The 17,351-nt window shown below is 44.0% G+C and overlaps 1 protein-coding gene across 1 annotated transcript; it reads right to left on the reverse strand.

Moving 5' to 3' along the window:
• Positions 1-4,637: 4,637 nt before the first annotated feature.
• On the reverse strand, positions 4,638-16,663 carry LOC105006510 (STAM-binding protein-like A). The gene is made up of 11 exons (XM_010865096.3): positions 16,494-16,663; positions 15,452-15,675; positions 15,005-15,080; positions 13,917-14,012; positions 13,625-13,758; positions 13,150-13,409; positions 12,525-12,646; positions 12,304-12,441; positions 11,925-12,037; positions 10,927-11,026; positions 4,638-5,343 (listed from the first exon to the last, which is right to left on the reverse strand). The coding sequence occupies exons 2-11, from the start codon at positions 15,652-15,654 to the stop codon at positions 5,287-5,289; spliced, it is 1,299 nt and encodes a 432-aa protein (XP_010863398.1). The 5' UTR covers positions 15,655-15,675; positions 16,494-16,663; the 3' UTR covers positions 4,638-5,286.
• Between the last annotated feature and the right edge of the window lie 688 nt (positions 16,664-17,351).

Below are 17,351 nucleotides of genomic sequence, written 5' to 3' on the forward strand. Positions count from 1 at the left end.
GAGGATGAGGGTTAGACGGGAGGATGAGGGTTAGACGGGAGGATGAGGGTAAGACGGGAGGATGAGGGTAAGACGGGAGGATGAGCATGATACAACCCGCCATGCAGGATAATATGCTGGTCTGTAAAAATGAAACGCTGTGTGCTCGGGGGAGGGAGGAATCGTCCTGTTAGCTTCCATGTTAGTGCCACCGGAGGGCTAGAAGACTGACAGTGGGACCAGAAAATCATTGTTCTTTAACATCTGTTGCCATGGTGATGCCGTCATCTGAGAGAGGAGGTGGTCCGGCGATCATCAGCCCCATCGCTTAAAAAAGTAACATGGGAGGGAGAAGGAGGGCAGGGAGGACAGGGAGGGAGGGAAAATATGAAATATAATTCACTGTTTTTCAGCTCTGAGAAAATGCAAATGTGGACCTTTAAGGCCAAAAGAAGAATGTCTCATGATGGTCTCAGTGGTTCTGTAATAAGACAGATCAGAGGAGATACAAATTAAATGGGATTCCTCCCCTTAACGAGCGACTATGGCAGTATTTTACTTCTAACGAGGGCAGTTGCTAACGAGACGTTGCCCTAAAGATGTGGAGCCATGATTAATTGATACATCTCCCTGTCCCAAATGTCACCCTATTCCCTACATAGTACACTACTTTAGACCACACTATTCCCTATATAGTACACTACTTTAGTCCACCGAGTACCTACAGAGTTGACTCCTGAACAGGCTCACAGTAATCTTTCTGCCTTAATAAAGTTTAAAATTTGATTGATCAGACTGGCAATAAACTGGCATCTGAAGACAGACAGGAACAGGTCTAAGGTCACAGAAACAGGGAGACAGACAGGAACAGGTATGAGACAGGGAGACAGACAGACAGGAACAAACAGGTCAGAGAGCGAGAGAGAGAGAGAGACAGAAAGGAACTGGTATGAGACAGGGAGACAGACAGAAACAGGTCTAAGACAGGGAGACAGACAGACAGGAACAGGTCAGAGAGAGAGAGACGGAAACAGAGACAGGAACAGGTCAGAGAGAGAGGGAGGGATCAGACAGAATGGGAGAAAGGGATCCTGTTTTCATTAATTTGTATCTATTTTACCAGTGAACTCACCCACTTTATTTTTCCACCCCTCTCTTCCCCCCCAACTCTCACTCCTTTTCTCTGTTTCTCCTCCTTCACTCCCTTCCTCCCGGTTTCCCTACCCCTTCCTCTCTGTTTCTCCTCCTTCACTCACTCCCTTTCTCTGTTTCTCCTGCTTCACTCACTCCCTTCCTCCCGGTTTCCCTACCCCTTCCTCTCTGTTTCTCCTCTTTCACTCACTCCCTTTCTCTTTCTCCTGCTTCACTCACTCCCTTCCTCCCTGTTTCTCTACCCGTTTCTCTCTGTTTCTCCTCCTTCACTTACTCCCTTTCTCTCTCACCCTCCCTCTCTCGGTTAGGGAAAGTATCTCTCTCTCTGTTTTTGGTCTTTCACTTGAGTACCAAAACACTGAGAAACGGTCAGAGGTCGCCATGGTGAGGCGATAGCTGGGTGGGTCAGAGGTCAGGAAGAAGAGTGGAGCATTCTGGGAGGAGAGGGAAGGGGGAAGTTGAGAGGGTGGAAGGTCAGGGAGGAGAGTGGATGATTCTGTCGTTCCTAAAAAAACAGTAGCATAGATTTGAGTGGAGGTCACTTCAGCCTCCACACATACCAACTGGATTATAGACAGGAGTGCTTCTGAAAAACCGCAACATCTCTTTAAACTCTAAATGAACAAAACGCTCTTGTGCTTAAAGCCTCTTATCCTCTGAATGCATCAGACCCGAACACTACAGACCACTGGTGCCTGGAGAGGGTTTTTCACGGCTTTCAGGCTCTCCAGAACTGAAACAATGTGTCTTTATGGACGTGGATAGACTACATTTTAATGTGATGATTTGTAACAAGTCCCTCATCTCAATACGTTATCTGAATGCTCTAAGGCCAACAGCGTTCCCTTTGTAACCAATCTAGGTCTGTCCAAATACAATTCACAACTATACGTTTTACTAGAGAGGGATATAGAGCTTCAGGGAGAGGAGAGATAGAGGGACATAGAAGTTTAGGGAGAGAAATATAGAAGTGTAGGGAGAGGGAAGAGAGATATAGAAGTGTAGAAAGACTAGAGTTAGAGGGATATAGAAGAGTAGGGAGAGGGAAGAGAGATATAGAAGTGTAGAAAGACTAGAGTTAGAGGGATATAGAAGAGTAGGGAGAGAGAAGACAGATGGAGTGTAAGGAGAAAGAGTGATATAGAAGTGTAGAGAGATGAGCGATAAAGGGATATAAAAGTGTAGAGAGATGAGCGATAGAGGGATATAGAGTGTAGATGGATGAGCGATAAAGGGATATAGAAGTGTAGAGAGATGAGCGATAAAGGGATATAAAAGTGTAGAAACAAGAGATATAGAGGGTTATAGAATATGAATGTACAGGAGATCAGGACAGACCACCCACGTGAGGCTGATCTTCCCACCTTGTCCTCAGACAGAGACAGAAAAAGCAGGTCATTGTTAAGCCGCCCAAGTGTTTATTACTAAATAACATAGTGTTTGTTGACATCATTTCACTGAACATCGTACATATTACCTGCCAACACACAGCAGAAAACACCCCATTCCACCTCTTCCAAACGAAACAGAAGTCAATTATTGTCCATGTTGATAATTAGTGTCCGTGACGTTATGTCAAAGCTGCGGAGTCATTAGCAATGCAGATGTGAGAAACACTGTCACTCACAGCTGTGTCCCTGCCCTTTTGTAGAGCCAGTTGGTCAGAGGAAAAACAGTTTCCAAGCTACACTGCATGGAGGCACAAAGAGAAATAGATAAAAACAATTATGTCTCCCCCTAGTGGATATTCAGTATATTTTAGAACACAAAATGTAGACAGACCTCTGCTGGCTGAGCTGATATTATAGCAAATGGCATTTGTGTGGTACTCTTTGGTAGTCCGATGAGGAATGAATGACAGCAAATAGTCACTTGCGTTAGCATAGGGCTAACGTTTGCCAGTTTATCTAGTGGGACAATTTAGCATTCTATCACATGACAATGTCAAGCATTTTCATTGGCTAAATCTTGGTTTTTGAAAGCCTCAAGAAGTCCATTTAAAGGTGCATTCCGGGACTTTGCAATAAAAAAAACATTTAAACTCCCATTTTGGTCTGGATGTGTAATGTTCTTTAAATGCTTAATCTATAAGTCGGATAACTATAATACCACAGACAGCCGTTAAATTCCAAGTTTGAAAGTGTGGTTCTGATGACATGGGCAGAAATCAGAACATGCATGACACAGTGGACCATGTTCTGGGACACTGCTTGGTTTGACAGTGTCACTTCCACAACCAGTGCCAACAAATAACTAACTGCATCTTTCATTTCAGTTGAAAACAACAACCATGAAATCCTTCATACAGAAAACAAGTATTGAGTAAATAATAGTTAAACAAGGTACAACAGTGGTTGAATACATCCCAACGGCCTCATTCCTGTAACTTATCTAAACAGACACAATGTAAAGAGATTCTTCATTACGGAAAATATGACAAACCCTCCCACTACTGCTGTCTGCAAATCAGCAGAACATTATAAAATGGTCAAGACCAAGTTTCCTCAGAGTTCAGATCTAGGACCAGTCACCCTCTAGGTACAGATCTAGGACCAGATTTTCCTTTCCTTCAATGGGGGAAGCTAAAAAACAAAAACCAGATCAGAATCCAGAGGCAGCCTGCCCTGATAGTTTGTGGAGCATTTAGATATAAAGTATGGAACAAACATGCCCCTTTGTTGAATGTAGAGTAAGGAATGCTGTCAGCTCTGTTTATAAGTCTATACGAGAGGAGCAGCTGACTAGCATCTTGGAGCAAAAGAAAAAGAAGTAACGTGTGTGTGTGTGTGTGTGTGTGTAAACATAGAGAACCCACAGCTGTCATCCCAGAACAACCAAATCATCATGATACATGTGATTAAAACAAAGGAGACATTTATCCATTATTCATTTACTCTGAAATTAATTGGAGTGATCTCTGGAATTAGGTTGCAGTTCTGGTCTCCTTGGCACAGCACGTCTGCCTGCCCACCCACCCACCCACCCACCCACCCACCCATCTGCCCGCCCACCAACCCGTCTGCCCGCCCACTCACACGTCTGCCCTCCCACCCACCAACCCGTCTGCCCGCCCACCCACCCGTCTGCCCGCCCGCCCACCCGTCGTCCCGCCCGCCCACCCGTCTGCCCGCCCGCCCACCCGTCTGCCCGCCCGCCCACCCGTCTTCCCGCCCGCCCACCCGTCTGCCCGCCCGCCCACCCGTCTGCCCGCGCACTCACCCATCTGCCCTCCCACCCACCAACCCGCCCACCCACCCGTCTGCCCGCCCACTCACACGTCTGCCCGCCCACCCACCAACCCGTCTGCCCGCCCATCCACCAACCCGTCTGCCCGCCCGCCCACCCGTCTGCCCGCCCGCCCACCCGTCTGCCCGCGCACTCACCCATCTGCCCTCCCACCCACCAACCCGCCCACCCACCCGTCTGCCCGCCCACTCACACGTCTGCCCGCCCACCCACCAACCCGTCTGCCCGCCCATCCACCAACCCGTCTGCCCGCCCATCCACCCGTCTGCCCACCCACCAACCCGTCTGTGGTCTCCATATTAAAGTTGTGTTTGGGACAAGTCAAATTCTGTTACTAACAAAGAAACCAAGCAGACACATCTTAGCAAAAAGCACATGACACAGTTAACTGTCTCTGGGCAGCTGGCCTAGTCATGAAGACACAGTGATACACACAGTTATCTCTGGAATAAAAACATATTGTATCATAATTAAAAAAGAAAGGGGGTGTGGTCATCTCCTGAAGGTCTGCTGTCAAAGTGCATGAGGACAACAGGACAAGGTAAGGAGTCCACCTACTTACTCCAATCACTTCCTGTCCTGATTGCCAAGACAGGCACTTCAAGAGTAAGATTTACAGCTTAGCCGGGGACTAAAGAGCATAATGGACATCCTCCAATAGAAGATTACTTAAAATTAGGCTTCATTGTTGTGTCCAGGAAAATGCCTAATGTCAATCAACCATCTGACCAGTCAGTCAGCCATCTCACCAGCCCGGTCAGCCATCTCACCAGCCCGGTCAGCCTTCTGACCAGCCAGTCAGCCTTCTGACCAGCCAGTCAGCCTTCTGACCAGCCAGTCAGCCTTCTGACCAGCCAGTCAGCCTTCTGACCAGCCAGTCAGTCAGTGGTATGTGAGGGAGGGGTCCAATCACCGCAGGTCCAGCATGTTCACTCGGTCATCAGTAATGGTGATGTGTCCTGCTCCCTAAAAGGTAAAAGGAATGTAAAAAGGCAGAGGTCAGTGAGACGCACAATAGGAGGTTATAAAGCTATTAATAAAGCATAACAACAAAATACTAATTATATACATATGTAGAGAATGTAAGAGACAGGGTTCACTGACAAAATAAAATTCAAGGACTTTTTAAACAAGAACTTTACCTGAACTAAGTAATATCATTGTAAATGGTTTATTAACCATAAAACTAGACATACAGATTAACATTTTATAACAAAAATGTAAAAAGAATTCAGAAATTAAACAAGTCCATGTATTCATGCTCATGTACTGAAGTTCTATTTCCTTTCATTTCTTTTAGTACAGCCATAAAACAAATACATTCATTTAAAGTAAATAAGTCCCTTTCAACCAAATGTCTCCACCATACAAGGTTCACTAAAAACAGCTCGTAGCCATGGTATATTGGCTATACAGCACATCCCCTTGTGCTTTATTGCATGATTATACCACAGCTCTAAGACTTGCCTTCCTTGTGTTTTCAGCTTCAGTCTAAACTAAGAACGGTCAAAACGAACTAATATTCATATTTAATCTTTAATACAGAACTCAGTCACAGTGGTCAAGATGAATCGTACTCGCATTGAGCAAAATGCCAGGACCTTGAAAGATGAATGTCTAGACATGATGGAATTCATTTACAATTAAGAATTGCTGCAGTGAGGCAGGAGAGCACTACAGCCTAAAGCTTGCATGTGATAGTAACACACAGAAAATGCTACACTTATAATATAAATTATAATTTGAATAATTTTTAGATTTAAAACGAGACATTGTACAGGAGAGGCATTTTAATTTCAATAACTTAAAGTACTTTGCCTAAAAAGGGATGATTTTCAGGTATCAAGAACCTTGTGTGAACCCTGGAGAGAGAGAGCGACAGAGCGACGGTGACAGAGACAGAGCGACGGTGACAGAGAGAGAGCGACAGAGCGACGGTGACAGAGAGAGAGCGACAGAGCGACGGTGACAGAGAGAGAGCGACAGAGCGACGGTGACAGAGAGAGAGCGACGGTGACAGAGAGAGAGCGACGGTGACAGAGAGAGAGCGACAGAGCGACGGTGACAGAGAGAGAGCGACAGAGCGACAGTGACAGAGAGAGAGCGATAGAGCAACGGTGACAGAGAGAGAGCGACAGAGCAACGGTGACAGAGAGAGAGCGACAGAGCAACGGTGACAGAGAGAGAGCGACAGAGCAACGGTGACAGAGAGAGAGCGACAGAGCGACGGTGACAGAGAGAGAGCGACGGCGAAAGGGTTTTCTGCATGGTCTCTAGATCCCAGGGTAAAAAGGTCACAACCACCATACACTGAACAGTGTGAATTTTGTTATAACAACATGCAGACATTTGTGGGAGAAATTGTGTAACTATTTCAAAACGTGTATCTGATGTATTTAATCCTCCAGAGGGCTATGTCAGACATGCTCTGATGGTACATGATTTGTACTTTCAGACGAGTTTCATGTATTCAAACGTATTTGTGAGAGACCTGCTGTCATCTGTGAACAGAACCGGGTGCCAATGGCAGACCTGACAATTCTGGTGTTCTCTGGCGAATGCCAGTCGAGCTGCACAGTGCTGGGCTGTGAGCACGGGTCCCACTAGAGGACGTCGGGCCCTCATACTACCCTCATGGGGTCAGTTTCTGACAGTTTGGTCAGAAACATGCAGACCAGTAGCCCACTGGAGGTCATTTTGTAGGGCTCTGGCAGTGCTCCTCCTGTTCCTCCTGGTATTGTTTGGATGTGAGAATGAATGAGTTACTAGTTAAAGATGCCGAGAGGGATCTGGTATTTGTCCTAGGGGGACATCCTTGACCGGCACAGGTGGATTAGAGGGGTACCCGTAAATCTGTATAACCCTTTAGTGACTCTGTTGTTTGTCCAGGTGCTGTGAGTCTGCTCCTAGAGTTGATGAGGTTACCAATGTGGGGGGGGACAGCCCGCCCATTGGGTAAACTCTTATGTGACAAGACAGAAGGCAGCATCTTACCACACCCCTTTTTCTATGTAATAAATACGGATTGTGCATGTTTTGATTTAGAGACTCCTCGGATGATTATGTTTGTAAGCGTTTGACGCGTCTCTCATATTTGCAAATATTAATAAAACTGTTAGAATGTGCCTAGAGTATTTCGTCTCTGTACTTCCTTCTAAAAGAGTTCTGATCGATAAAATTACCATCAGAATACCGGTCCTGCTGCTGGGTTGATGCCCTTCTACGACCCTGCCCAGCACTTAGTTTACTACACCTAATGGGCACTGCAGACCTCGCCAGGCCACTGAGGGAATAACACCTGTGTTAAAAGGGATAGTTCATCCAAAATTCTGATTTTTCTTTTTTTTTAATTTTTTTCAAACAATCCATTATTCAGCTCTGTCCCAGTCAGTAATTATTCAGCTCTGTCCCGGTCTGTAATTATTCAGCTCTGTCCCAGTCTGTAATTAGCGTTATTAGCATTGTCCAAATTCATGAATGGAAACGGTTTGTACCACTATTGCAAAGCTCCACTGCAAGCGGAAAACTACTCTAAAACACTTCAAACTACATTCAGTGATCTGTAGCGGTAGCACCAACTTTTTAAACTGTACACTGACGAAACAGCTGGCGGAATTGGCTGAATTCAAACAGGCAGTAGCAAACTATTTCCTATAGCCACCATACACAGCTTCTGTTCTTCAGCAGTGATGTCATTGAGGTGAGCATGAACTTTAACCTCAACAAGCGATGTGAAGATAGGTTGCTTCACCTAGCTTTTTAAAATGGGTGCTAGTTTACATTTATGCATATTATTGCTATATGTTTTGCCTGATTTTAGCTTTATATATTTCTTAATTCATACTAAGTTAATGTCAGGTACCATGTCACCAGAACTTCATTGAGCAGGATGACACTGTGTTATTCGGTGCATTTGACAAATACATTTTGAACTGTATTTGTTTGAATCAATGTCGACTTCTGCCTGCTCGTTTGCCTGCTCGTCTGCCTGCTCGTCTGCCTGCTCGTCTGCCTGCTCGTCTGCCTGCTCGTCTGCCTGCTCGTCTGCCTGCTCGTTTGCCTGCTCTTTTGCCTGCTCGTGGATTAATTCAATTCTACCCGCTCTGCAATTGGGCAAATACCTCTGCCTCTCCCGAGTCGTACTGTGAGAGAATCAATGGAGCAACTTCACCAACAGTTTCCAGAGGACTGTGAAATTTCCGATGGCGAAAATGTATACTATCTTTCCAGGAACACAACATTGTCATGTTCCTCCTAGAGGAACTGAACTCTTTCTATGCTCGCTTTGAGAACATCATCCCCGGCATGGATACTCAAATGGACCAGGACAGCTGCCCTTTCCAAATGACCAGGTCAGACGTCTGTAAAGCCCTAAAAAGGATTAACACCCGCAAGGCTCCTGGACTAGACAACATCTCAGTCTGTGTCCTCAAGGTCTGTGCAGACCAACTGGCTGACATCTTTACTGATATCTTCAACCTATCGCTACATCAGTCAGTGGTCCCCACCTGCTTCAAAAAGTCCATCATTGTTCCTGTGCCAAAAAAGAAAAAAGTCCTCTGCATGAATGACTACCGCCCTGTAGCACTCAAACCAATCATCATGAATGACTACCCCCCTGTAACACTCACACCAATCATCATGAATGACTACCCCCCTGTTACACTCACACCAATCATCATGAATGACTACCCCCCTGTTACACTCACACCAATCATCATGAATGACTACCCCCCTGTTACACTCACACCAATCATCATGAATGACTACCCCCCTGTAACACTCACACCAATCATCATGAATGACTACCCCCCTGTACCACTCACACCAATCATCATGAATGACTACCGCCCTGTACCACTCACACCAATCATCATGAATGACTACCCCCCTGTACCACTCACACCAATCATCATGAATGACTACCCCCCTGTAACACTCACACCAATCATCATGAATGACTACCCCCCTGTAACACTCACACCAATCATCATGAATGACTACCCCCCTGTAACACTCACACCAATCATCATGAATGACTACCACCCTGTACCACTCACACCAATCATCATGAATGACTACCCCCCTGTACCACTCACACCAATCATCATGAATGACTACCCCCCTGTACCACTCACACCAATCATCATGAATGACTACCCCCCTGTACCACTCACACCAATCATCATGAATGACTACCCCCCTGTACCACTCACACCAATCATCATGAATGACTACCCCCCTGTACCACTCACACCAATCATCATGAAGTGCTTTGAGTGGCTAGTTAAAACACACATCACAGACTCCATGCCTGCAACACTTGACCCGCTACAGTTTGCCTGCAGACAAAACACATCCACAGAGGATGCCATTGCTCTGACCCTCCACTCTGCACTCTCTCATCTGGACAAGAGGAACACATATGTGAGAATGCTGTTCATTGACTACAGCTCAGCCTTCCACACCATTGTGCCCCACAAGCTGGTGGTTAAGCTCAGGGATCTGGGTCTCGACCCCACTATGTGCAGATGGATCCTGAACTTCCTGACGGGCAGATCCCAGGTGATATGGATGGGCAACACCACCTCCACCTCACTGACTCTCAGTACTGGTTCCCCCCAGGGCTGGGTGCTGAGCCCACTCCTGTACTCTCTCTTCACCCACAACTGCCTGGCAACACACGTCTCCAACACCATTGTTAAGTTTGCTGACGAGACCACCATCATTGGCCTGATCACTGACTTCATGGTGTCAGGATAACAACCTCCAGCTCAATATCAGCAAAACGAAGGAGCTGATTGTTGATCACAGGAAGCAGCGGCGGGGAGACCACGCCCCCATACACATCAATGGGTCTGCAGTAGTGAGAGTTCACAACATCCAGTTCCTTGGTGTCAACATCAGTGATGACTTGACCTGGTCTCATCACTCTAACGTTGTGGTGAAGGAGGCCAGGAAACGGCTCTTCTTCCTAAGCCAATTAAGGAGAATTGCCATGGATTCCAGGATACTCACAAACTTCTACAGATGCACTATGGAGAGTATCCTGACAGGCTGTGTCACCGCCCTCGACCATAAAGCACTTCAGAGGGTGATTAAAACAGCAGAGAGCATCACAAGGTCTTACCTGCCATCCCTGCAAGATCTCTACACTTATTGCAAATGACAAAAAAAACTTTTGAACTCTGAACTTGAACTAAAGTAAAAAACACCACTTAGTTTGGAGTGTTTTAGAGTAGTTTTCCACTTGCAATGCAGCTTTGGGATAGCGGTACATACTGTTGCCATTCATGAATTTGTACAATGCTAATAACGCTAATAACGCTAATAACTGACTAAGACAAAGCTGAATAATGGATTGTTTGTCTTGTGCTATCAGTGAGTGTCTTGTTTTGTCCGTTAACTGTGTTTTTTCTATTTGTTTTTAATCATTGTACCTGAACAGTGGGAACATGTATACACAGCCCAGCCATAGAGGAGACCTTGGTTTAGTCTGTGTTCCTTGTGGAAATAAAGGTATATTAATGATAATGTGTTTGTACTCACAGTGAAAAGGGGAGGTTCTTTGGTGTGAGGGTGGAAGCCTTTTTGTTTACATGTAGAGATCTCCTCCATGCCATGGTCAGTAAGTCTAAAGTACCCGGTCCTATGAACACATTACTGTCAATCAGGCAAAAGGGCAAATTACAGCGTGTGGCTTTGTGTCAAGCAGACAACTAGCAACATTAGCTGATAATAAGTACTCATGCAATTAAACAAAATAAAATAAATAATAATAAACAACAGTTACTTACAATCTGCTAATGTAATTAAACAAAATAAAATAAATAAGCTAGCAAGCAAATAATTAAACAGCTAGCAATTATCAGCTGATGTAATTAAACAATGAGTATTTATAATTAGCTAATGTAATTAAATGACAATATGAAATCCCAGAGATGACAAATGTCAGTGAAAGGTTATTGGATGAGTAAATTATTTAAAGGATAGTGATATATAAAAATAAGTGTTAAATTATTTCCTTTGCCTACAATAAGCCAACAAAAAGTAAATAAAAGTATTTATAAAAGGTATTTATTTTCCTCTTCCAATTATCATTTACTCATCCTCATTTTGACTATTTTCTCAGGCCTAAGAGTTGAATAATTTATCTATTTCCTATTTTCCTCATTAGACATATCCCATTTTCCTTGTGTCATATTATAATTAGAAGGGTGTGGAAATAGATAAATTCTTCAACTGTTTTAGGCTTGAGATAACGCTAAAAGTGAGGTCTTTTGAAAAATATAAAGGGTGAGTAAATGATAAATGTGAAGTAAATTATTTTTCTATTATTAGCTAATGTAATTAAACAACTAGAGGCTATTATTAGCTAATGTAATTAAACAACTAGAGGCTATTATTAGCTAATGTAATTAAACAACTAGAGGCTATTATTAGCTAATGTAATTAAACAACTGCTAGCAGACAGACACTGGCCACATGATGAACAGCTGTTGTAGTAGTACTGTTATAGTATTACTGTTGTAGTAGTCCAGACTCACTCGTTGAACTTAGGAGAACAGACGATAGCGATGGCTTCAGGCATCATTAGTTGGTAGGAGCAGTGTGTGTGAAGGTCCACACTGGAGAGAAACGCTGTCTGGGTGGGGTGAGTCTGAGAAAACACATATTTACAGGAAATACCCCAGAAATTGCATTATTACTTTTTAACAACAGTGTGGGTGGAAGACAACACAGGTCAGTTGTTAGGGTGTTTGACAGTTTCCGGGTCAGTTAGGGTCTAACTGTTTCCGGGTCAGTTAGGGTCTAACTGTTTCCGGGTCAGTTAGGGTCTAACTGTTTCCGGGTCAGTTAGGGTCTAACTGTTTCCGGGTCAGTTAGGGTCTAACTGTTTCCGGGTCAGTTGTTACTGTAACTCACATGGATCCATCCCAAGGTGATGAGGTCATACTGATCCTGGATCAGGAACAATTCCTCCTCATTCTCCGTGTCACAGTAGTCTGGTCCCCCGTTCTGCTTTGGCACGACCACATGGGTCACCGTGAAGGCATTCCTCAGCTGGAAAACACACATGTAGGATGACATCATCGTCTCACTAGTCTGATGTCATTCTCACAAGTGGGATGATGTCACTGCCTTACCAGTTTTCCACAGAGGATGCCGCAGGTCTCCACAGCGCGGTGGGTGTTGGCTTCAGCCAGCTTCAGGAAGCTCTTACACAGCTCTGAGGGGACAGCCAGCTGCCGAATGCCATCCATTGTATCTGGACAAACAGGACAAGAACAGACACCCACCTGGTTATCAACTACACAGCCTTTAGTGTGTGTGTATGAGGAACCAGAAGCGCCATAGTTACTCCAAAGAGAAGTAAAATAAGAGCGTTTGAGCATGGTTGTGTTTGTTTCTTCGGGATGAATTACATCTGAATAGATATGGCACTAACCTCTGCTCAAACCAGGCTCTCACTGTAGCCTCATGCAGAGCATTTGGGAACTGACAACATGCAGCCTTGGGGGTTAATACTTGGGTTGACAATTGGATGCTTCCTCATCTGGCTGCCCCTCCCCTAGTCTTAAAAAGACCTACAAACACTGCTAATATGGACTTCTCTGATGGACTTCATGCCATTGATAATACTGCTGTCAAGGTAGCGTGTAGAGGTAGAGGCGGAGGAATTGACATGTATGTTAAATGGAAAAATAATGTGTGTGTGTGTGTGTGTGCCTGTGTGCACGTGTGTGTGTGTGTGTGTGTGTGTGGCCTCACTGTTGCTCCCGCTGGGGCTGATCAGGCTTCCTGGTTTCAGCGACCGGTCGAAGGTGGGAGGTGCGGTGGGCAAGGTGCTGCCCCCTGGAGGCCGACGGTGGTTGGTGTTGTCCCCAGGACTCTGAGGTGGTGTGGGGGACACAGCCTGGGGCAAGGGGGGCCCCTGGATCCCCGGGAGAAGAGGGGTGTCAGGGGGAGGGGTGCCAGGGGCGTGGAACTCCTGGAGGACCCGCTGCCTCTCCTTCTCCAGCTCCTGGCGCCTAATTATCAAGTGATGGGTGTCAATATTAATTTGTACTTTCATTAAATTATCCCCCCCGGAATTCATGATGTCCACTGCTGGTCGCTTTGAATTCATGGCCCATGCACTGACTTAGACCACTATCCCCTTTCAAATCAGTTTTAAATAATAAAATAATTAATGAATTAAACTTGACAAGGTATTGGGCAAATTCTATGTTGGCAGACTACCAACCGGATCATCTCCTCAAAGGCGCTGAACTGTTCTTGTTCTTTTTGCCGTCGCTGAAGCTCCGCCACACGCTCCCGTTCAGCATCCAGAGCCCGCTGCTTTGACTGCTGTTGGGCAAAAACAGCCTCCTCTGCTTTCTGCAAACACAGACCTTCAGATCATTTCAGCTGTCAGACACAGACGTTCAGATCATTTCAGCTGTCAGACACAGACATTCAGATCATTTGTGAGACAAGGGGGTTCTGCAGATGGAGACTGGGCAGTAGCCCTGGGAGACTTCAGTCACGGCCGTTACCTTTCGGATGATAAACTGGGCATATTCTTGCTCATATCTCTTGAGGAGAGCTTTCTTCAGCACCTCTGCTTGAGGAAAGGCGACCTCCTTCAGCCTCTATTTGAACACATCACATGAAAAAATCAGTCAGGGAAGACAAATAAGAGAATTCCAAATCACTCCTTTACACAGGGCCATAGAGGTTTCCAGAACACTACAATAGCTGAAAAGCTTCTGGAACCTTTAGGGACAGACTCCAGGAAGCAGATTCAGCACACAGGTAGAGATATATCTAAATCTGACAGCATGTGGAACATATTGGACTTCAATATAGATTCAAGGAAATCAAGCTTTAAGTACTTTGTGCATATTCCCCTTGAAAGTGTAACAGCTCGGAGCTTTCTAAAACATGACAACACACCAGAAGGATAATGGCTCTGGGCCTTCTAAAACATGACAACACACCAGAAGGATAATGGCTCTGGGCCTTCTAAAACATGACAACACACCAGAAGGATAATGGCTCTGGGCCTTCTAAAACATGACAACACACCAGAAGGATAATGGCTCTGGGCCTTCTAAAACATGACAACACACCAGAAGGATAATGGCTCTGGGCCTTCTAAAACATGACAACACACCAGAAGGATAATGGCTCTGGGCCTTCTAAAACATGACAACACACCAGAAGGATAATGGCTCTGGGCCTTCTAAAACATGACAACAGACCAGACGGGATTTTAGGCCATTTCTCCACACAGATTCTTTTCAGATCTCTGAGATCCCTCGCTCTGCATGTGGACTGCCCACTTCAAAACACAAGCGTTTAATGACAAGGTAAAATGGACCAGGTAAAATACATATTTACTGTTCAATTAACAATTTCTTCACTAGCATTTAACCTCATTTTCATACTCCAGTGAAACAGGAAGCCAAGGAATACCATTTATTAACATAGACTCCTGAAATATGCTTCAAAAGTAAAATGTTAATGCAGATTTCTTTTATTTAACTATTAAGATTCCTTGGGGGGGGGGGGTCATTCATTAGCTCATCTTTGTGAAGATCATTTTAGAAGACTACTGATGTTGCTATCAGAACCCTCCTACCTTAAGAGTCTCCTTCTTCTCTGGAATGTTGGCGGTTTTATATTCTCTGTGCTTGGGAAGCTTTTCAATGAAGAGCCTGAATTGAAACATGATGATAGGTGAGTTCATTTCCCAGACCTGACACAGAGGTAAGTTTCCCATTCAATTATTTCCTTTATATAGGAATCACAAGAACTTCTTTACAAAAATGAGCAACATTTGTTTTCAGACACAGGAATAAAATAAAAAAACAGCTCCCATAATCATTATTTAGAAAATAGAATCTCTGACTATAAAGATAAAATCTCTGACGGTTAAATCTCTGACGGTTAAATCTCTGAAGGTTAAATCTCTGAAGGTTAAATCTCTGAAGGTTAAATCTCTGAAGAGATCAAGAACTGAGACAGTACTCCAAAATCCTGCTGGGTTTATGGTGCATGGGTAGTGCATTTGTTTGCTATCTCTTACGTTATGTATTTGTTGTAAAGTACGAAGGCATGCTCAGTGTTCCCCTCCTCTGTGTAGATGTTGGCCATCCGGATCATCTCCATTCCCGACCTGAAGTACCTCCTAGGTGGCACGTCGTCATTCACATCCACATAGCTGCCCTTTTTAGTCAGGGCCCGGACACGCTCCTCAGGGGTCAGACTAACATCAGTGTGGGCCGCCATCAGAACGTTTCTCCCACAAGACTGACAGGAAGTAGTACCTTTATTAGGCTACATCTGAAATGACACCTTGCATTTGGGGTATTTAAACCTTACCCTACGAGGTCTGGAGCATGCTGGCTATTAGTCTGGATAATAATAATCAACTGTACCCACCTTGGGTACCAGGTCTAAATAAGTCCCGGTCAAGAAGCAGTTAAACTGTCTTTGCAATCCAGGTTAGTATGAAGGCTTTGAACCGTATAGATGACTACATTTGGAAAGCTGTGCTTTCACCCACCTCTTCTATGACACTTGACAGGGGTTCCAATCACTGAAAAATGTATTAATCATATATATATAAAGCCCTTGCTCGATTTTACGGGCACACATTTAAACCTTTTATTAGGCAACAAAGAACTACTTAAGTTTACACAAGGTTGTATTCGATTTCCTTTTGGGGTAAACATAATTTCGCACAAAAATTAATTAGTGTTTCTATTCAAGAACGTTTGATTAACTAGCACACATAATCAACTCTATGCTGAATCGATAGAAAACGTTAGCTGGCTCTCCCACTACCGATCCAACTAGCTTGCTATTAATCATTATTTATTTATTCATATGTTGTCATCCAGCCGCAGTCAACATAACTAGCTTGCTAGCTAGATATGAACATATAACTATGTAACAGCATCACCAAAGGTTAAAAAAAAAAGCAAGGGAGAGCATGAATTGAAAGCAATTCTTGGTTAGCGAGCTGTCAATAAAGGCGAGCCAGTATTTCTGCTAAGGATACAGTAGCCTTCTGGCTACATAAGCTAACGTTAGTTATATTTTACGCAAGATAATCAAATACTCACCAAGTTGAGAAAATAAACCTGTAGATTTAACCGACAAAATATATGAATAAGTATTTCATTCAATTTTAGGTTTAGTAGACTTTGTAACCATCAAGTAAAGCTTCAGACAGGTCAAGAATTAGCTAGATAGGTAGCAACTACTGTGTACTTCCGCAACTTATAAAAACTTCAAAGCTTCCGGTTTAGTAGTCATCACACCAGATGTTTTTCACATCAAGTATCTAGTAGCGTCATGCAGGCAACATTAGAGATTCCGTAGCAACAATAAGACTTCCGGTTTACCGATTTTGCCTTCAAAATAAAGGTCCGCGGTAAAACGCGATATTATTAATATTATATTAATCAATTTAGCCGTTTTGCTTAGTGTATATTGTAAAGATATAGATAATAAAAGGAATATCTACATATAGAAAAATAAACTAAAGAAAAACGTTGTGTAAATAGTGCTTCAGAAAGGATGAATACAATTCTAAGGTGGAGCATATTGAGAAATGGAGATGAAGCAAACCATTTTACACATATTGCATAATAGAGCAAAAAATATTCTATTCTATAAGGCGCAGTGAATGTATTTTAGGAAATGTTCAGGAAAGAGGCTAGAGTGACTATGTAAAAAAGTCAACGGGCACTGTGTATTTGCAATTGTTGCTGGCGTTTTACACCGCCCATTCCATTGGTCAGGATATCAGCCCCTGAAAAACACCAAACATTCTGAGAGCATCAAAAAATTAAAAAAACATTATTACATTCTGAGAAACACCAAGCATTATTACATTCTCAAAACACCACCAATTGTGTGCTACTCCAGGTACCTTAGACAGAACAACCATCCTTTCATAAAATAGATTTTGTAGCTGT

This window comes from Esox lucius, chromosome 13, assembly GCF_011004845.1.
Source record: "Esox lucius isolate fEsoLuc1 chromosome 13, fEsoLuc1.pri, whole genome shotgun sequence".
Lineage (NCBI taxonomy): Eukaryota > Metazoa > Chordata > Actinopteri > Esociformes > Esocidae > Esox > Esox lucius.